At 52.4% G+C, this 15,461-nt stretch overlaps 1 protein-coding gene across 3 annotated transcripts in view; it reads right to left on the bottom strand.

Moving 5' to 3' along the window:
- XXYLT1 (xyloside xylosyltransferase 1) overlaps window positions 1-15,461 on the bottom strand; it is a 156,159-nt gene that overhangs the window by 17,113 nt on the left and 123,585 nt on the right. The window contains exons 4-5 of one of the 3 annotated variants that reach the window (XR_009245175.1): window positions 11,119-11,275; window positions 9,550-9,675 (exon numbers count right to left, since the gene is read on the bottom strand). Coding sequence is in view for 2 of the 3 variants with exons in the window: in XM_004577804.2 (XP_004577861.2) it covers window positions 10,879-11,275 (397 nt within the window). In the remaining variant the exon portion in view is untranslated. Of the gene's footprint in view, window positions 1-9,146; window positions 9,676-10,155; window positions 11,276-15,461 lie in introns of those variants that run through there. The other 2 variants (XM_058662094.1, XM_004577804.2) reach the window with 2 other exon arrangements.

Genomic DNA, 15,461 nt, shown 5'->3' with positions numbered 1-15,461 from the left:
CAGCTTAACCATGAGCCTGCATCTGAAGGAGGCAGAAACCTAGAAAGTGGAAGTGTGGGAAACATGCTGGGTGTGGAAACTAGAACGGGCAGAGGCAACGGGCACGTGGAGCAGATTTTCAGAGCAAGTGATTCACGCCACGGTACTGAGACACCTGTGCACGATACATTACAACCCCATGGGCAGAGCTCTCTTGGGGGCAGTTGCCAGTGATTTAAGTCCACATCTCCGTCCTACCCCCTGGGAGGTTAAGGTCATGGTCAAAGCCAGCTCCCTGGGTCCCTGAGGGAGGGCACAGAAAGAGGTCTCCTCAAAGCAGTATGAATGAAAGCTGGCCAGCCAAAGGTTCACCAGCATACTTGCTCGCTCTCCTCTGTAGGATGTTGAGCTGAGCTATGGCCATTGAGAAGAAAGGCTCCCTGTTCCAGCATTTCTTACAGCAGACACAGTCCTGACAATAGTTAGGTACAATGACAGAACATTTTCTTAAAGAACCAGAGTCGCCTTTTTGCTTCCCTTTCGTTCTTTCCTAGCTGCATGTGGGTGCAATGGCTGGAACTGTAACAGCTATTTTGGACCATAAAGTAATCTCAGGGATAAAACCATACTCACAAAAGACTGACAAACACGGTATGTCCCTGGCCCAGGGAGCTGCCATATTGGTCCAAATCACCTACGTTTTGAGAGGTCTTATTTCTCAAAACTTTTTGCAATTTACATAAAGGGAATCAATTTAATGTATTTCATACTTACAGTTTAAAGAGCATAGTAATTGGGGTTGGCACCATGGTTCAACAGGTTAATCCTTCAAGCACCAGCATCCCCTGTGGGCTCCAGTTCATGCCCAGTTGCTCCACTTCCCAACCAGCTCTGTTTATGACCTAGGAAAGCAGCAGAGGTTGACTCAAGTTGTTGGGACCCTGCACTCATGTGGGAAACCCAGAAGAAGCTCCTGGCTCCCAGCTTCAGAATGGCTCAACTCTGGCTGTTGCAGCCACTTGGGGAATGAACCAGCGGACGGAAAATCTTCCTTATTGTTTCTCCTTCTCTCTGCAAATTTACCTTTCCAATAAAAATAAATGAAGCTTTTTTTTTTAAAGTATAAATATCCTTCCCACTTTGTCATTCCTTCTTCCCTTGCTCGCACTTGATATTTCTAAGAGGAAAGTTGTGTTTTGTGTAAGCCACTTGGTACTGGGACTTTCTTTGGCACTAAATAATACGATTTGCAAAGAGCAAACCCAATCTCCTCCAAAACAAGCTCAGGGCTTCCTGTTCAGAATTACCCTCTTTTTTCCCCTCCCCACACTCTGATCTTGGCCCTGCCACATGGGAGAGCTCAGAGTAGTGCAGGGTCTCTACTTCATGTGTGATGTTTCAGTCATGATTATTGGTTCCTGCAGAATCCACATCTCACAAAACTGCCGGGTGACTAGGTAGGCCCCAAGGTTTCTAGAGGGCCATGAGCTCGGCCTTCAGCATGGACACCTGCATCCATCTTCCCCAGCATGAGTGCCTTCTTTGCAACACAGTCCTGCCTCCCTCCCACAGAAGGTGCTCTGTGTGGGATTGATCAGCACTAAGTGCAGCAGGCCCTCCTCCACAGGCGAATATTGATTCCTCTAAGAAACATAACCAGAAAAGAGCCCATTTCTCCAGGTGTACCCTTGGCTTGTGCATGAGGGGGCTGCTGGGAGCAAAGGGTGGAGAGACTCAGAGACTCAATGCAGACAGCAGGTATGGGGAACCAGGAGTTGCAGCTGCAGGAAGGAAGCATGGAAGGACTGGGCAGGAGGAGGGACAGACTGCTGGAGGCTTGGGGAGGATTCTCACCCAGCCCCAGGGTAGAGGAGCACAAGAAGCCAGGAAGATAAGAAAGGAATTTCTTGCAAACTGCACAGAGCCTCCCAGCATTCATCTAGGTTGGGTGAGGCTGGTTTGTTTTTTGGAGGAGGGAATCCAATCACTCCAAATTTGCAACACCCCTGGGAGTAGGGGAGAAAGACCTACAGATACTACCTTGGGCGGGGTGGGGGTGGGGTTATGGTCTTCATCCACCCTCCCCACATTCACTGGACCTGGGTTCAAAGATTCAGCTTAAGCCTTGGAACTCATCCTAAAGGGTTCAGAGGGAGCCTTGCCTCTTCCCATAGGAAGGACCTTGAAACCCAGAAACAGAAGGTGACCAGAGGCAAGGTAGAGTCCAACGTCCCTCCTCCACCTGCAGCTACTTCACAGGGACCTTGCCGGCGATGGGCCTGGGGAGAGGGGCGGACCTGCTCACCACTGTGCCTGGAACAGGGCCTCAGCAAGCAGGGCGGGCATGAGGGCCAGAGCCCCCGCCAGCCACGTGAGGGTCTGGGCATCACAGGACCTCCTCCACCCTCCCTCACTGCCCTGGAAGCAATCTCTTCTCTGTCCCTTTCATTTTCTGCCAGTATTTCCTTGTTCATCTCCAGACTCCTAAACATTGTGAGCCCTTCATTCACTTTCAGTGACCAGTTTGAAGAGGATTTTTACCAGAGGGTTCTAGGCTTTTTTCTTTCTCCCTGATATTGTCTTTCTTTTTCTCTTTCTCTTCCTCTCTCCAGTTCTCTTTTTAAAAGATTTACTTAACTCTGAGCTATAGAGAGAAACGGAGAGACAGAGGGAGAGATCTATGATCCTCTGGTTCACTTCTTAGATGGCGGCAAAAGCCAGGGCTGGGCCAGGTTGAAGCCAGGAGCCAGGAGCTTCATCCAGGTCTCCCTTGTGGATGCAAGGGCCCAAGCACTTAGGCCATCTTCTGATATCCTTTCCAGGTCCTCTTTCTCCTCTCTCTGCAGAGACATATAAAAAGATCTCCCATCTGTTGCTTTTAACAACCACCCACAACTGTGTCAATTAAAGCCAGGAGTCCCACATGGGTGGCTGAGACCCAAGTACTCAGGGTCATCCCCAGCTGCCTTCCAGGGTGCACATTAGCAAGGAAGCTGGAATCAGAAGCTGAGCAGGGACTCAAACCCAGGCACTCTGGAAATGAGATGCTACTATCTCAAGTGGTAACTTAACTGCTGTGCTAGAACCTGCTCCCCACTCACCCTCCTACTCCGATTTCTTCAGATGTCATGGTGATTGCAACCATGTGGGCCCTCTTACGTTTGTTGGGCTGGGCAGTCATGCCCTCCAGCTCTGGGAACCTGGTTCCCATCATTTCTTCAATAATAGTTCCCCAATCATGTTCTCAGCATCCCCTTCTCAGAAGTTCCTTTCAGGCCGGTGTGGGACCCTCTGACTTCAGAAACTCTGCCATCCTCCATTTTCTACTCATTTGGCCCTTTCCGTCTTAGAGATTTCCCTGAATTTGTCCCATATATTGAATCTTGTACTTTGGCTATTTTTTCTCTTGAGTTTCTGCCTGGGGTCTATAATGTTGTGATTCCCAGCTGCCATCTCTTCTCATCTTTGTGAGGCTATCTAGTGATTGAGGCATCTCCTCTTTCTCTTCACATGACACATGCTTCTTCTAATCGCCTCCCCTCCCCCACCCCCCTTGGTCATTGGAGCTCTGAGTTTTCAGCTGGTGGCTGTTCTCACGGGTCTGACAGGCCGTGGTCCCGCCCCCGGTGTAAAGGCTGGGTGCACAGCGGCATTAGGACCTCAGCTCATTCCTTTGCAGGTTGGTCAAGTTAGGGAAAGCAGCAGAGGACAACCCAAGTGCTTAGGTCCCTGCCACTCACGTAGGAGACCCAGATAGAATTCCTGACTCCTGGCTTTGACCTGGTCTAATTCCATCTCTTGCAGCCACCTGGGGAGTAAACCAGAGAATGGAAAATCTCTTTCTGTCCCTGTCCCTCCCTTCCTCCCCATCTCTTGTTCACTCTGCTTTTAAATAGAAACTTAAAGAAGATCCTGCAGTGTTTGGTGGGGCCTCCACTTTTGACAACTGTTTCACCTATCCAGTTTGGCTCCTACCTGTAGCATCCCGTAGGCCTGCAGACATGCCCAGGCTTCTCATGGCTCCACTGTGGGCAGCCAAGCTGCCTCGTGGGTCCCAGTTTTGATGGGAGGAACAAGAAAATAAGGCCCTGTTCCCTATATACAGCTCCCACTGAGACCACGGAGGGCCTGAAGCCACGTGCATATACCCTAACAGCCCCAAGGGCCACTGGGGCTGTGAGGATGAAGGTATGTCCAAGGGCTCAAGGGCACTTTCCTGTGGGGCATTACTCTCGTGGCTCGCAGAAGCGTCTGCAGGTGGCAAGCCCAGAGCAGGCTGGGTTGTCCCCAGTTCACAGAGGGGAAAACCCTGTTGACCAAGGTCAAGGTGGGAACAGGATGGGAACCCAGAGATTGCCCTGCCATCCAGCCTTCTTCCATGGCAGCATGGCCCACTCACAGAGAAAACAATCTGATGCCAGGTGCGCACTCAGACAGGAACCCATGTGTGCAGTTCCGGATCTGACAGGTCTGTTCCTCCACAGAGAACTTTCTGGCACGTACATAGGGAGCCAGCACAAGGGCTTGGGAGTCTGTGTGCCAACAGAGGCTGTGGCCAAAGTGGTGGTGCGGGGCAGGGCAGCAGGCACGGGTAAGGGCTGTTATGAAGCCCTACCCTTCAGGAAGGGATGCCTAGGTGGTATGGAAGGTCCCCCTCCCACTCAATCCAGGCTCTGAGAATGCCACCCTCCACGAGGCTGCCACGGGCTGCAGGGTGTCTATTAAGGGCAGAATGCAGGGTGGGGATACCTCCACCCCTCAGGACAAGATGCAGGTGGGAAGAGGCGGGGAGCTGAGCTGGCCTCTGCGAAGCAGTCTGTATTTCGCTCCAGGCTCTTCCATCCTGTGCCAGTACTGGCCACTGTACGTTATGTGTTCTGTTGAACACCTCCATCTGGTACCCCAGGCTAGCCTGGAGCTCAGGGCAACTCAAGGTCTGGCCCCAAGAAATGTGAGCCAGTCACAAAGCTCAGACCAGGCTATAGCTGGCGTTGCCTTCAATGCATTGTGATAGAGCGGCTGGGCAGCTGATATCTGGATTCCAAGCAGCCTGCCACAGTCCATCTTTGGCCTTCACTGTGCCTCTCCAGAGCGGAGGGAAGTTTTGGTGTACTTGATCCCAAGTTGGAGAGGGATGAGGGAAAGCCTGCAGAGTCTGCTTTTCACCTGGACTTAACAGCTGGATGCACATGCAAGCCTCCTTAGACACATCTTAACCACATGTTGCCCTACACAGCTGGGGGCAGGAGTGCCATTCAGAGACCTGGCCCAGGCATTTGGCCTCCTTGCTTCCACAAATGGACAAACTGGGCCCAGAGAGGGAGAAAGGGTTTACCCAAGCACTTCTGCCAGGCCCAGCTTCCTGGACACACGCATGTGCCTTTCTAAAAAAAGTGCCGTGGCCTACACAAGGCCAGACAGCTGGCAAGCACATTTCTGGCCATCCTCTGGGCTCACGGGATGCTACCAACACATGTGGGGGCCAGGAGTGCTGAAACCCATTTTGTCTCCTTTTTTGAAAAGAATGTACTGACATGTAACGGTGGTACATATGTATGGAGTATCATATGATGATTCAATTCACATATAAGTATAATGATTAAATCAGGGCAGCTAGCATTGCCCTCTCCTTAGATACCCACCCTTTCTTTGTGTTTGGAGCTTACACACTGCTCTCCTCTAGCTAGTTCTTCATAAACCACCAACTTGGTTGCTGTACAGCACCGAGAAGCATGAACACTTAGCCCTCCTGGCTGTGTTTGGCACCTGTTCGCCAACCTCCCTCTCTACCACAGCCCCTAGCCCTTCCCAGCCTCTCATAGTCATCGGGGGTCTTCTCAGTCATAATGGCATCTCTCTATGCTACCCTCCTGTCTGCTTGGGAGTCCTTGCCGGCTCTGCCCAGCTCCAGACTTAGCCCCAGCTCTGGGCCTCCTAATTAGAATCAGCCAGGGAGAGTTCAATGGGGAGAGGTGTGACTGAGTCAGAGCAGCTGCTGCACTCCCTCCTGAATACTCCAGGCTGGGTGGGTGCCTGCTGGACCCACGCGCCATTCTTGGCCTACTGAGCTGCCATCGGTCAGGAGGTGGAAGCGCTGCTGGATACTCCAAGCTGGGTGGGTGCCTGCTGGACCCACGCACCATTCTTGGCCTACTGAGCCGCCATCGGTCAGGAGGCGGAAGCCAGTTCTTTGGCATAAATACATCTCTTGGAACCATTTCCATTTGGGGAGTGAATGCTGTGTACACATATCAGATGACAGCTATTGGAAAAATCAAAGCAGGGTCTGGAGCTGCTATTATTAGATTGTTTCATTTCTTTTTATAAATTTACTTTGTTTTTAGTGATGTTTACTCTAAGACTACTTCTACTTAGAGAACTGGGGCATCCGTAGGGGAGGCTGGAGACCCAGAGCCTGCTTGGCCTAAAATTGACTTTCCATGGGGTGATGTTGACCATGGCCAGCCCCAGGCTGCCAAGTGGCCAACACCAGGCTTCTCTGTACCCAGGGAGGTGTGTGGTTCAGAGGTCATGGCATTTCTTGTTTATTTTTAAGACCTAATATGCACTATGGAATGTGTGCAAAATACAGAGCTACATATCCAAAACACATTAATCCAGTCCCTTGTGTTCAGGCTTGTGTTACATGCACAGGCACACACTTGATAGTGGAAGTTTTCACAGGGCAAATTAAGCCCAGCACAGCAGGTAAGTATGTTTGCACGACACTGACTCTAGGTGAACTCCAACAAGGAACCTGCGCCCAGCACTGCACAATGTCTCAGGTCTGCTCCATGGGGAATGTGGGGACACCATGGTGCTGTGTTCTGCTGTGGTCTCCTGCTGAGTGTTCCTTGGGTAGAAAGGTCAAGGCCACTGAAGACAGGGCAGGGCAAGCTTCTGAATAAGTGATAGCAAAAGTAAATGAGGTCTGGCTTTGGACATTTTATCCAACTAGTTCATTGTTTTTTTTTTTTCCTTGAAAGAATAAAAACACTTGGAACTTGCTTGGCATAGCAAGTTAATCCTCTGCCTGTGGTGTTGGCATCCTATATGGGTGCTGGCTTGTATCCTGGCTGTTTCTCTTCCAATCTAGCTTCCTGCTTATGGCCTGGGGAGGCAGCAGATGATGGTTCAAGTCCTTGGGCTCCCACACTCACATAGGAGACCTGAAAGAGGCTCCTGGTTCTGGATGGACTAAACTCTGGCCTGGACTCAGCTGCTCCCAGCCTTGGTTCTTGCACTCACTTGCAGGGACTGCACCCTAACAGAAGAGTTTCCCAAGCTCCTTTATCAAGTTTCCCAATGGCAGATCTTGTGCACACCAGTGGGTCCTTGGCCCAGCCTTAGTCCACTTCCTGTCCTGGCAGGAATAACACCCTTGCTCAACCAGCCCACATCCATTCTGTTTCTTACAGCCCAGCCACACCTATCCATGCCCAGACACAGCTCTCGCCAAGACCTAGCACAGCTCATGCTATACCCTCCCTGGTTCCCACAAGCACCAGCAGGTGCAGCAGTCTAGCCCAGTCTTGTGCACCCCAGACCCAGTCCACTTCTGTGCTAAGGGACACTGCAGTCATGTCCAGCCCAGGCCGTTGCCCTCATTCTGGCTCTTGCATCATCAGTGGGAGCCACAACCCAACCGGGGCAACCTTTAGCTCCCCAACCAGGCCTATTCCCAGCCACAGATCTTGCATGTGATTATTCTGATCCAGCTCGACATAGCCTGTCCCATCTTGGCCTTTGTCATTGGATGCTGCTGTATGGACTGTCCCGGCCACCCCTAGTCTCAGCACTCACTGGTAGTTGCTGCAGGCTAGCCCTGTCCAGTCTGCTCCATTCCTGGTTTTCATGCAAACTGGTAGGTGTGATAGCCTAGCCCTACATGACTTACACTTTAGCTTGGTTCCTGCACATGCCAGTGGGCTAAGGTTTGTCCAGCCCTGCCTAGAACCAACCCACATATTTGCCAATGGGTGGAACCACCTTGCCTGGCCTGACCAACATCCAGGGCTGAATTACATGCTCACCAGTGGGAGCTATGGCTCACCAGAGTTTCCCAAGTGCCCCCACCAGGCCCACTCCCAGATCCAGATCTCATATGTGCCAGCAGGTGCTAGGCCCTTGCCCAGTATAGTTTGCCCTCTTTGTCCCAGCCTTTGTATGAGCTGGTGGATGTTGTGGCCTGGCCTGCTGCACACACTGTTTTGGGGTGTACCTGTGGTGCTGCACCCTGGGCCAGCCCAGTCTGTTCCCAACCCCAGTACCCATGAGTGTCAGAGGGTTCCATGGTCATGCCTAGTTCAGCCCATCACCACTCCAGCTCTTAAGCTAACCAGTGGAAATTGCAGTTCCACGGGGGTGAGACTACAAATCCCACATAGAATCTGCCCCCAGACCTGGTTCTCTCACATGCTCATTAGTGTCATGATCCAGCCTAACATGACCCACCCCTGTTCTGACTCTCACTGGTGGGTACTGTGACCTAGATGTGCCAGGCAAGCCCCCGCCCTAGCTTTACTTCGCATTAGTGAGTGGTGGTCAGCTGTAGTCTATGCTAACTAGCCCAGCTCAGGTCTTCCATGTGGGCTGGTGTGTTAGTCTGTCCCATCAAGGTCCTCTAGCCACTCCCCTCCAAATCGTCTGGTCTCAATCCCCTTGCTTACCTGCAAGTATAATGGCCTTGTCACTTGGATTTCCTTCGAGGTCATTCCTCACCTGCAACACACTCCCTCAGTGGCCCTCCTTCCCCCATATTCCCTTGTTCCTTTTACTGCTCAAGCCACAGTTCTTGGGCCCTGGAGTGCATGGGTTCCCCAGCCCAGCCTTCTGGCCCCTGGCACTTATGCTGACCTGCGACAATACCCCTCCACACCCAAGATCCAGGCCCATTCAAAGTTCTCCAAACTCAGTCCACCAGCCCACCAGGGCAGCATGCTAACCTGGAGCTCTCCTCTCTCTCCCCTGACCCTGCCCAGGACTGGGGGAAACCTCAGGCTCACTCAGCTTGCCTGGGCATGAGCCCCCAGGTCCTCCTGTGTTCCTGTCAGTGCTATCCACCTACAAAACCACAGCCTCAATCCCCAACGAGCCAGTTGCCCCTGGCCACCACCAGTGTGGGAATGGGGGAGGGAAAAAAATGTGATTTTTAATATCAAAAGTATTCTCCTATATGGGTGTATCTATCATACACTATTTGCCCACTTAGTCCACAATTTAAGGTGCTTGTGACTGTTTCCTTTCCTAAAACTGCTGTGATAAGCACAATGGTGCACAGCTCTCTGTCCACAACTTTCATATAGTCTTACAATAAATTTTAGAATTAAAATCATCTCCCTGAGTTCATCACAGTTTTGACCAATAGCATACTGATAGTATTGATATTAGCAGTGCTTGGCACACAGCAGGCATTCGATAACTGCTAGCAATAAATGAGAAATTAAGTTACTAAGAGAGTAGATCGTTTCTTCCCAGTAGGGGGGTAGGTGGGAGGGGACTGACAGAGCTGGCAGCCCAAGCTAAGGATGAAAAGGGATGGGGCTGGCTTCGCTAACAGCACAGACAGACCTTGCAGCACTGAGGAAAACATGGATCCTTCCTTGGAGCCCAAGGCGATGATCCTGCCTGCCCGGGTCCCGGCTCAGATGTGCCCGTCGCTCCTCGTGGCCCTCAGAGATCTGCAGTGAGTAGAACCTGCATGTGATAGGTGGAAACTGTGAGCCAAGAACAAGTGACACAATCACCAGCTTACCAAAGATTCTTTATTAACTATTCTCACTCATGGTGGGGAGAGGGAAGTAGGTAAACGAAATTGAAACACCAAAAGGTGAAGATCCCACGACACATTTCCTGCAAGGGGCCTCAGCTGGGCTACACCAAATGGATCACCAAAGGGTTCAAGTTCACAGCTTCCTAATTGGAGAACTCATAAACAAAAAAAAGCAAGAAAGAGCGGGCACTCTAATTTCTACTAGGGTCCAGGGTCTGGTGTGGGCTATGAGAATGCAATAAGGAGAAGAGATTTCTATTTAAACTGAGAGATGAAAATGCTTACAGGTCTACAAACAACACCCCTTCCATGCTTAGGAAGCTGAACCTGCAAACAAACTGAGATCCTCCTTGGAATGAGTGTCCCTAGGCCAGACCATGGTAATGTATGTGGCTCCAGGGAGGAGGAGCGGCCCTTCTCTGTTCTTTGATGGCAGTTTGGATTCCAATTGGCTGCCCAGAGCTGGCCTGGTATGCAGGAACAGGGTTAACAACATGGGTTCTGGAAGGGAGCTGGAAGACAAAAGCTATTACTTCTACCACCATGAGACTCCCCAGTTGGCCCCAGAGCCCTTTTCCAAACAGTTGGCAAACTTCATCCTGCTCCAAGTGAGTGCAGTGTGCCTCAAGAGACCAACCAAGCACCCAGCCTCCCAGGTGGGGCTTTGCTTGGATGCTGGACCTCGGGTGGTGGTCGGATCCCTGGCTCACTTCATCACAGCCCACCAGGAGCTCCTGCAGTTCTGCAAACTCAGAGCTCACCAATTTAAGTTACATTTATGTTTGGTCCAAGAGGTGGTGGTTCTTAGCAGAATGTCCATTCCATGGAGGCTGGTGGCAAGGGGCACCAGCTTTGTTCCTTGTTTCTCTTTAACACCTGCTTTTGAGCCTGCTGCAAGAAGTCCCCATGCTTATACTGGAGGAAGATGGCTGGAGTGCTGGCAATGGCCAGGGCCAGTCCCCAGAGTAGTGGTGTCAGGATCGGGGCGATAGATGGGCGCACTCTAGCAGCACCTTCATCACAGTGGGGGGACACCTCCCTCGGCACCTCCACAGAGGTTCAAGCTTTCCCTGGGGGACCTGTCCCAGAAAAGCACCCCCATGTCCCCTGATACAGTGGCTTGGGGACTAGTCCTCTGGGATGGGGGTATTGCAGTTGCCATGATAGATCTTGACATGACCCTCACAGTGGAAATAGGCATCGAAGACGTCGCTGTAACCGTGGTCCCTCCACCAAGTGCAAAGCTGCCGGTTCCAGGTACAGTCCAGCACATGGAAGAGCTCGGGGTGCTCCATGCCAATCATGGTGAAGAAGTCCTGGTCCCCCAGGTGGCCCCGGAAGTGGTACTTGTCGGTGAGCTGCTGCACCTGTGCTGGCTCCAGCAGGTGTCCGTAGAGTGGGGACTGGCGCATGGCTTCCAGATTGAGCAACATCACCCCGCTGTTGAAGCCAGGAAGCCCCTCAGGGGGAGGGCTTCCAACTCTGGTCTTGGGGTTCTCATGGCGGAACTGCCAGAATGTGTGCCTGGGGAGGGGAAAGGATAGGTTTTAGACTGGTGGTGGGTGTGACACAGAGCCGTTGCAATTGTGCTCCCCAGCAGGGGTCCCCTTTGCACTCTGAGGGTGGGATCCACATCCCATCGCCAGCACTAGGGCTGCAGCCTGAACTTGGTTCTCCCTCTTCCTGGCCTGGGCTCCTCCCACCATCCTATGACACCCCAGCAAGACAACCAGGGTGAGACCATCTTTACCATCACAGTTGTCACCATCCTGAACTTAAGCTGGCTTAACTTTCAGTATCTCAACTTCAGAATGCGGCGACAGTATACCCATGCAACCATGCCTGTTTCCACCATCTGCATGATATTCAGCAGCCCACAAGGGACTCAACACTTGATTATGAAACAGACTTGCTCTTGGGTGAGGAGTCTGCCCAAACTGAAGTCTCACACAAGTGATTTAAGCACAGGAATGGCAGGGGTGGCAAGGCAACCGTGTTTAACAGCTTGGGCGCTTTACATGCATTTTAGTTTTGCTACATTGTCCACTTGTGCCAGGTTTCTGGAGGAGATGGGGCTGACATGACATCCTAAGTCAAGAGCCATTTGCATAGATACAGGCTGTGCCAAGGTCTGGTACCAGACAAGCTCCCTGGCTCCACCCACTACCCCAACAGATGGGTGCTCTGTGAAGAAACACATCAGCTCCCAGCTGAGGCGACTGCTGCCTAGAGGGGTGATGTAGCTTGCCCAAAGTCACAGAGCAGAAGTAAGCACCGGACCCAGACACCTTAGCACTGTATCTGCAGTCTTCACGGAATGGAACTCCCCACACCTTGGCAGAGGAAGAGGGGAGGGAGAAAATGGGTCAGCAGTTTCTACTGATAACATGGGAAAGATGTGAGAAGATCCACCCAGTCTGAACAAGCCTTAGTCATAGAAACTCAGAGAGACAGAGACACAAACTCAGACAAAGAGATCATCCATTTCCCATCGGGCTATCTTAAGGCCCCCAGGAGCTGGGGATACAGCCAGGAGCCTGGAACTCATTTCCACTCTTCCATGTGGGTGGCAGGGATCCTATTATTTGAATCATCATCTGCTGCCTTCCAGCATGAGCTGGAAGCTGGAATAGGGAACAGAGTTGGACTCAAACCCAGCCCTGCAGTATGGGGTTTGAGCATCCCAAGCAGAATCTTAACTGCTGTGCCAAATGCCTGCCATGGAGCCTAGAGCAAGCCTGCCCCCTGAATCTCCCTAGCTTTCCATCTGGTGGGCACTCTCTCCGGGATGTGATGTCGTGAGGGTGAGGGCGGAGAAGGGGCTCATCAGGATACCAGCACTGTTCTTTTGAACTTTTAAACTCAGCCTAACAGACCTCTTTTCTCTATAAAGTCCCCAGCCTTGGAGCACTTTGCTAGAGCATTGGAAAAGGGACTAGAAGACTTAATGGGTCCCACTGTTCAACAAGTTGGGGAGCAGAGAGGCCCCTCTACCAGCAACCTTACTGACCTTCAGCCTGTCTGCAGCAGAGTGGTCTGACCCCAACCTTGCTGGGTGCAGCAGTGAGGCCGGCGAAGACAAGAGGACAGAGCATTAACTGCTTCTGCTCTGCCCTCTCCCCACCACAAGCAGGTGTGGTAACCCAAATGGCCCTGGGAACCTGACACCAGTGCTGGCACTCCATCAGAACAGGGAGGCCAAAGAGAAGCAGGGCTACACCGGTGCAGGCAGAGCGTGCAACAGAAAAACTTTTGTTGTTTGCTTTTGTCTTAAATTCCTTTCTGCGTACTGACAAAGTCCTCTGACTTGTCCAGGGCCAGGCCTCAGGTGGTTCCCACTGAAAGCCCACCCATGCCTGAGGAACCTGCTGAACTGAATTTTCCAGCTGACAACTCTTTCATCTTGCCCTACAGCAGTCTGTATGCAGCTCCAGGTCTCAGGAACCGGGAGGCACATGCTGCTTCGGCTCCTGCTTGCCACACTCCCTCCCCTCCGCTGGCTGCCCATCTTGCCTCTCTTTGGTACCACTGGCAGGGGAGCTGTGCAGGAGCAGCAGAGAGGAACAGACCGGGAGGAAATGAACCCAACCCTTCCTCAGTTACTGCAGCAAGTAAACAGGGAACCAGGGACTAGTGCTGTGGCGCAGCAGATACAGCTGCCACCTGTGGCACCAGCATCCCATGGTACTGGTTTGAGACCCTGCTACTCCACTTCAGATCCAGCTTCCTGCTAATGCGCTGGGAAAGCAGCAGAAGATGGTCCTATTGCTTGGACGCCTACACCCATGTGGGAGAATGGGAAGGAGTTCCTGGCTCCTGGCTCCTGGCTCTGGTTTGGCACAGCCCTGGCTGCTGTGGCTATTTGCGGAGTGAACCAGCAGATAAAAGATTGCTCTCTACCCCTACTCCTTCTGTAACTCTGCCTTTTGAACAAACAAACACATCTTAAAAATGATTTCTATACACAAATAATAAAAATAAAACCAGGGAACCAAGTGGGAGTCTATGTAGAATGAATGAAAATTCGGGACCATGCAGAAGGATCCTCCCAAATCTGCCTTCAGCCATGAGGCACAGCTGCCCTCTACCCCAAGAACAGCAGAGCTAGGGACACCTCCCACCCCCAGGTCACAGGCGGCCCAGTCACCAGGCCTCAGGTGGGATGCTCAGCTCACACCCTCTCTTCTCCATGGAAGCTGTGATCATCCCTAGGGCCTTTTGAGAGACAGAATGCCCAACACACCCACACTACCAGCACCTGTTAGTCATGCACTGTCAGCAATGGGCAGAACCATTCCATGAGGTAGCACCCTGGATCAACTTTGAGATTTGGGTTCCAAGTCCAGGCTCTGGCTAGAACCGGATTTCCTGCCTCTGAGTTCCCACTGGGGCAGGAAGTACGCAGCAGACTCCTGGATCTGTCTTCTGTATCACCTCATCCTCACACTCCAGCCAGGTTTCCCTGAGAACCTGGGCCTCCCCGACACCCACACCTCACTTGCTCATATCATTTCAATTCTCTGGTTCAATTCCATGGTCTGCACCATCTTCACTCCACTGAGTGGGGAGTGGAGGCTCTGGGAGGGAAAATCCTGTGCTCCTGGGCACACTGCCCTACTGCAGGCTGAGCCCAGAGGTGAGGGAGCAGGGGCAGGAGGCTCAGCACTGCTTCAATGGGCCAGCAGGGTACAGAGCCCAGGAGTGGGCTCAAGTAATGGTGTCACGGCACGTGTTCACAGAGGGCCCAGTTTCCCAGGGAAGCCTGGCTGGAGTATGAAGATGTGGTGATGCAGAAGACAGATCCAGGAGTCTTCTGGGTACTTCCTGCCCCAGTGGGAACTCGGAGGCAAGAAATCTGGTTCTAGCTAGAGCCTGGACTTGGAACCCAAATCTCAGAGTTGATCCAGGGTGCTACCTCATGGAATGAGTCCAGGCTGCAGGGCCTCTCGTAGCCCAGCAGGCAGGCAGCACCTGAGCGCTGTCTCTCCCAGGCTTGCCAGAGCTGGGCTGAGGAGCCCCACACTGTGTTTCAGGGTGAGCTCTTCCCATCCCCAGACCCCCATGCTGAGGGCAGCTGCTACATCTGTGCTGCGGCTGTAGGTTCTGATGAGTCTAGCCCAGGCACAGAGAACAAGTACAGGCATCCGTCCCACTGTGCCCTTCCACGTGGAGCCCTCCTCCCATGGGGTCCTCTTCCTTAGCCCTGCTGGAAGCCGGCACAGCACACCTGGGCTCTTGGCAGGGGTGTCCAGTGCAGAAAGGGAGATTGGGGAGGCAGCCCTTGCCCTGTTCTCTCCAAGTTCCCAAAGTCCCAGGACTGGTGCATCCTGGGAGTGCACGAAGTGGGAGCATCTGATAAAAAAGGGCAATCCCTAGGTTGGTCCATGATGCACAAAGATCCACTCTTGCCTGGCTAAGCCTCCCCTTACCCCTGGGCTAGTCTGCTAGGGACATGGAGCATTCCTGACCCCGCCTGCCCTAAGTTGCCCCCCTGACTCCCTGCCACTGGCTGGCCAAATCATTGCCCTTAAGCCTCTTGGGAGCTGGCTAGCAGGCCTTGGCGTCATTTCTAACCTCCTCCCCTTTTCTAGCATTCCCTTTAGGAAAGGGGAGCAAGAAGAATTCACCAAAGTACTGTGTCCTCCTGTGAGGTTGGCTCAGCTCCCAGCCACGCCATCACTCAGATCCTTGCCAGAGAGCCACTGGCAGT

The sequence above is a fragment of the Ochotona princeps genome, chromosome 3 (assembly GCF_030435755.1).
Source record: "Ochotona princeps isolate mOchPri1 chromosome 3, mOchPri1.hap1, whole genome shotgun sequence".
NCBI classification, from domain to species: Eukaryota; Metazoa; Chordata; class Mammalia; order Lagomorpha; family Ochotonidae; genus Ochotona; species Ochotona princeps.
The sequence above is the reverse complement of the archived record's forward strand: the minus strand, read 5'-3'. Positions and strand labels throughout refer to the sequence as shown.